We start from the raw sequence: 4,403 nt of genomic DNA, 5'->3' as shown, positions 1-4,403 counted from the left end.
CCCTAGGACACCAGAGGTAAAGAAATGAGTTGGAATTCACTTGGACAGTGTGTGGTCATGGTGGTGGGCAGGCCGTCCATTATTGAGGTGCAGGGCAGTCATGTCACCGCTATGAAGGGGAATTCTGTCTCAGGGGAATTCTGTCTCAGGGGAGAACGCCTGGGTGGGTTTTGTAAGTGTGCTATGAGCTACACTTTTGTGAATGCGGATAATGTAAAATCACTGAATGGAAATAGAAATGTGAAATGTTCAGGTAGTGAATAAGTTTACTGTTAATATTGAATGTTGTTTATTGTTTATTTAAAAATTGACATATTGTTTATGTTAAAAATTGTTTATTTTTACTGTTCAGCTTCTACCAGTACTTCCTCCCAGTGTTACGGGATCCAAACTGGTTGTTCAAGCGTGAGGCCCGAGTTCTTTGTTCTACCTGAGATTGTGGCCTTTAGTGTGAGATCATACCTTTGGAGAACACTAATAAAAGGGTCCGTTGTATTAGGTCACAAACCTACTGCATCGATTAGGTTACAAAAACCGAAAGCACACACAGAACACGAGAGAACTCCATCTGTCTTTTTGTCAGGCTGTCAATACATTATTTGAACTCCTGTTCTCAATTAGTTTCTTGTCATATTCCTGCATTTGTATGGCTTTCTTCCTGGAGATGTTTCTGTATGTTCTCTTAAAGGAATAAAAACTGAACACTGCCATTACACATCCAAGAATTGCTTCAGTATTCACTTTATTTTAATGAATTTATCATGAGACGCCAAACTCCTTGATCCCTCCTGGAGTCGCGGTCCAAATGGCACGGCGTCCTCCTGATGTGTATTTATGTATATGTGTGTGTGTGTACTGCCTATTGATGGGTATAAAGACAAACCATTCTGGAGTGCTGGACCCCTGGCTGACCTTAATGAAGTCAGTGGGCTGAGTTTCACACTGCTTGCGCAAAACTGCTTTAATACATGGGCACATTAGCATGACAAAGCACACTAGTGAAGTTAGGGCTGAGCTAGAGGGATGGACACAGAGAGACGTCTTTACTCACCTTTCCTCCACACACAGAACGTTGTACAGGGGACAAAGGCAGGACAAGCCGAGGGACACAGATATGTCCCTAGATAACTACCATCCTGGAGCATGGACTGAACTATGGAGAGAAGAAGAGAAGAGAACTGACACATAAAGTCCGGTATATACTCACTTAGTCTCTCTCTCTCTCTCTCTCTCTCTCTCTCTCACACACACACACACACACACACACACACACACACACACACACACACACACACAAAACATACATATACAAATACAGTATGAAATGTGCCTTAGAGTCAGCCTCACATAACATAAAGTATTGTTTCTCAGTTACTCTCACATACATATGTAAAACAGAATCCTATGCATAGTCCCCCACAGCGTGTGTCACATGAACACACACACACACACACACACACACACACACACAAACAGCAAGACAGATGTGTGGAAATACAGACAAAGAAGCATCGCACTGGAAGGACCGAATGAGACACAGTCACAGGCGGCATCGCTCCAGTAAGTCCACTCTCCTTCTCTACATAAACAAACCAGTATTGCCTTGAGTTAGTATCACTTTTTCCATGTGTGTGGCTTCATATCGTGTAGGGACAGTGCAGAAGTTGATTATCTAATTTAGTGAAAAGCAGAACACTGCTATGAAAACAGAGGAACTCAAATTCACTGCCACATTTCTGGGATTTCCACATCACGCCGAGCTGCTGATTCTCTGACAGGCAAGTCCAGTTTTTGTGAGGATGTAGGTTATGGGTTTCAAACTCACACAGCTGATTTACTGGACACTCAGAGTTCAGCTGTGTTTCTTACGGTCAGTAATCATTATTCCTCATTTTGGTTATCTGTGCTGTTTTATCTAGATGAGAAGATGTCTCCTGTGTTTTTGATGGTGATTTTGGCCAGGGCGATGGTAACTAAATTATCTTTTTTCTTTCTTTCTTTCTTTTGATAATTTGAGATGGTGTTGTGCAAAATTACTCTGTAATATCCTTTTGATCTGTTTTGTTTGATTATTAATTGCTCATTAACTTGGAATTTTGTCCTAAACTGAGGAATGAAATAAGACATTGAAATAAGATGTCGTTCCCTACAGTCTAAGATCTAGATTTAAATTATATATGTTTGTTTCTAATTAACTCTCTAGGAATACAGTACAATATTTGATATTTTACAGCTTACACCTTTAAAGATGCATTTTTTAAATGTGTGTTGTGTTTGTGTGCATGTTTTGAATTGAAGATTACAGTTTGTGGTAGCCCTCAAAGCACACTGAAAATACAGCCATTACCAGACACAACAGACAAGTGTTTTGTGGGTGAGTTACCGAGTCACTTCACAAAGACCACAACTTACCAAAGATCACAACCTAATGCCAAAGCAAATCCAAGCAGTTAAACAAAAATAAACAGAATGTAAGGACATGATGTTTCTTGTAATGTCGACCAATTAACTTCTTGGTAAACACTTAATATAAACCAGCCAATTCAAACTTTTCCCAAAACAGATATGGTGGATGCCCAGACCCATGTGTTCCAGACCTCCGAGTCAGTGTTTCAGCTGCTGAACACTTCTTGCAGTTACTCTCAGGCTTGGAGTTACTGCCAAAGGCAGTTCAGTTCTCTCACAGTTCGGGGTCTGGAGGATGATGAAGAGGGTTCGAAACAGCTCCTCACCCAGGCCAACCTGCACCGCCCCATTTGGGTCATCGACACCCACAGACTCGCCCCAACACCCCCTCTGACCCTTTCCATTTGGGGTGAGTAAACCTAAATAGGACAACGTCCAATAGGGCGACCATTTTGTCTTAAATAACCCTAGAGATGATATAGTTTAAGGCTTATAAGGCATTTTTTAGTCTTTGGGGTGGGAATTTTTTTTAAGTGCTCAAAAGCCTGTTAGAGTGGGATGACATGTTGATTTTAGCTAATAAACGACTAATAAACGTATTTTTTGTTACTTTCACAGATGTCGCCCCTTCAGGTTTGTCTTTCTCAGTTGAGTCTCAGGACGGCTATGCTCGCGTGGAGGCCACATTCCCGCCACTGCACACGGTGAGCGTGTGCGTGCGCGCGCAGTTCCACCCTCTCCATGAAAAGGTGGCCACCCTGTTTTCCTATGCAGCACCCGTTTTTACCAACGAATTTCAGCTCCGTGGCTGCATGGATAAGGTGAAACGGCAGGTACTGCTAGCGCTCATAGTCCAAGGAAAACACAACTCGTACAAAGCTTGGTTTACTAACGACGCAAAATGGCATCAGATTTGTGTGACCTGGCGGAAAAAAGATGGATTTTGGGCTATTTATGTGGATGGTGAACTACGTGATTCGGCCACTGGAACGGAAATATCCCGGGATATCCATGGAAATGGGATACTTATTCTGGGACAGGACCAGGACTCCTTCGGGGGGAATTTCACAGAACCATTTGTTGGCAACATTACGGACCTAAATATATGGGATATATGGCTGGACAAGACCCAGATACAGATGATTAACTCCTGTCCACCGCTCTGGACGCAGAAGCCCATTTTTAGCTGGCTGGATCGTAAACTGACTCTCCATGCTGTGAGCGAAGTACCAACGACTGTGTTCTGTCCGGGTTAGTATATTAACGCACTTCTCAATGTTCACGTTTTCATCCGTGTTACCATTGTGAAGATTTGTTGTGACTCACAGAGCGGTCCTGTTCACTTACAAACGCACAACACCTGTGTTTCATCATTGGAGGTCGTGCGTAAAGGACGGGTTAGGGACCATGCAGTGTGTTAGTTGAGGTCAGTAAGGGGGATGTTCCATCCCTCTGTCGTCAGTATGGCCCTTGATGTGACAGAGGTGTGTGTTTACACCCAGCAGTCACACCGAGACAGTCACACAAAGAGGGAGAGCACTGCAGGATTCTGGATGGCTGGAGAGGTGATGAGGCGCATTACAACACCACCCTGTGCTCACGGACTTTACCCTTCGTCTGCAGAACCGACAAAGGTGTGTTTCTGTTGGAGTGTCTGCGTAGGTCTGTGATGTGAAATCTGGATGCATGAGTGTGCATGGAAAACCAAACTGCTCTGTGTCTTTTTAGAGCGGTACGAGAAAAAGAAGGAACTGGAGAAATCTCAGAAAACCAATCCGAGTCCCTTCATGCAACATCTCATGAATAATGGCATGGTAACACACACACATAAACACACATGGTAGCATACACACAGAACACTCTTGGTAACACACACACACACGGTAACACACAAACCACCTCCATTACCTACAAGCGAAGCGCTGGATAGTCTTCGCTCCAATTGAGCCGCTCATTTAAGCCAACCCCTGCTGACCTCTAAAAACTGATGTCAGAAC

At 43.4% G+C, this 4,403-nt stretch overlaps 1 protein-coding gene across 4 annotated transcripts in view; it reads left to right on the top strand.

The window, feature by feature from the left end:
- Nucleotides 1–1,020: 1,020 nt before the first annotated feature.
- Nucleotides 1,021–4,403, top strand: part of adgrd2 (adhesion G protein-coupled receptor D2) — a 12,658-nt gene continuing 9,275 nt past the window's right edge. For 2 of the 4 annotated variants that reach the window (XM_076990340.1, XM_076990338.1), the window contains exons 1-7: nucleotides 1,022–1,560; nucleotides 1,920–1,969; nucleotides 2,299–2,374; nucleotides 2,564–2,815; nucleotides 3,025–3,657; nucleotides 3,909–4,040; nucleotides 4,135–4,220. In XM_076990340.1, coding sequence (XP_076846455.1) covers nucleotides 1,485–1,560; nucleotides 1,920–1,969; nucleotides 2,299–2,374; nucleotides 2,564–2,815; nucleotides 3,025–3,657; nucleotides 3,909–4,040; nucleotides 4,135–4,220 — 1,305 coding nt within the window. In that variant the 5' untranslated portion in view covers nucleotides 1,022–1,484. Of the gene's footprint in view, nucleotides 1,561–1,650; nucleotides 1,779–1,919; nucleotides 1,970–2,298; nucleotides 2,375–2,563; nucleotides 2,816–3,024; nucleotides 3,658–3,908; nucleotides 4,041–4,134; nucleotides 4,221–4,403 lie in introns of all 4 variants that reach the window. The other 2 variants (XM_076990342.1, XM_076990339.1) reach the window with 2 other exon arrangements.

This window comes from Brachyhypopomus gauderio, unplaced genomic scaffold (genome assembly GCF_052324685.1).
Source record: "Brachyhypopomus gauderio isolate BG-103 unplaced genomic scaffold, BGAUD_0.2 sc74, whole genome shotgun sequence".
Lineage (NCBI taxonomy): Eukaryota > Metazoa > Chordata > Actinopteri > Gymnotiformes > Hypopomidae > Brachyhypopomus > Brachyhypopomus gauderio.
Note: the sequence above shows the minus strand (reverse complement) of the source record. Positions and strands in the feature narration are given on the sequence as shown.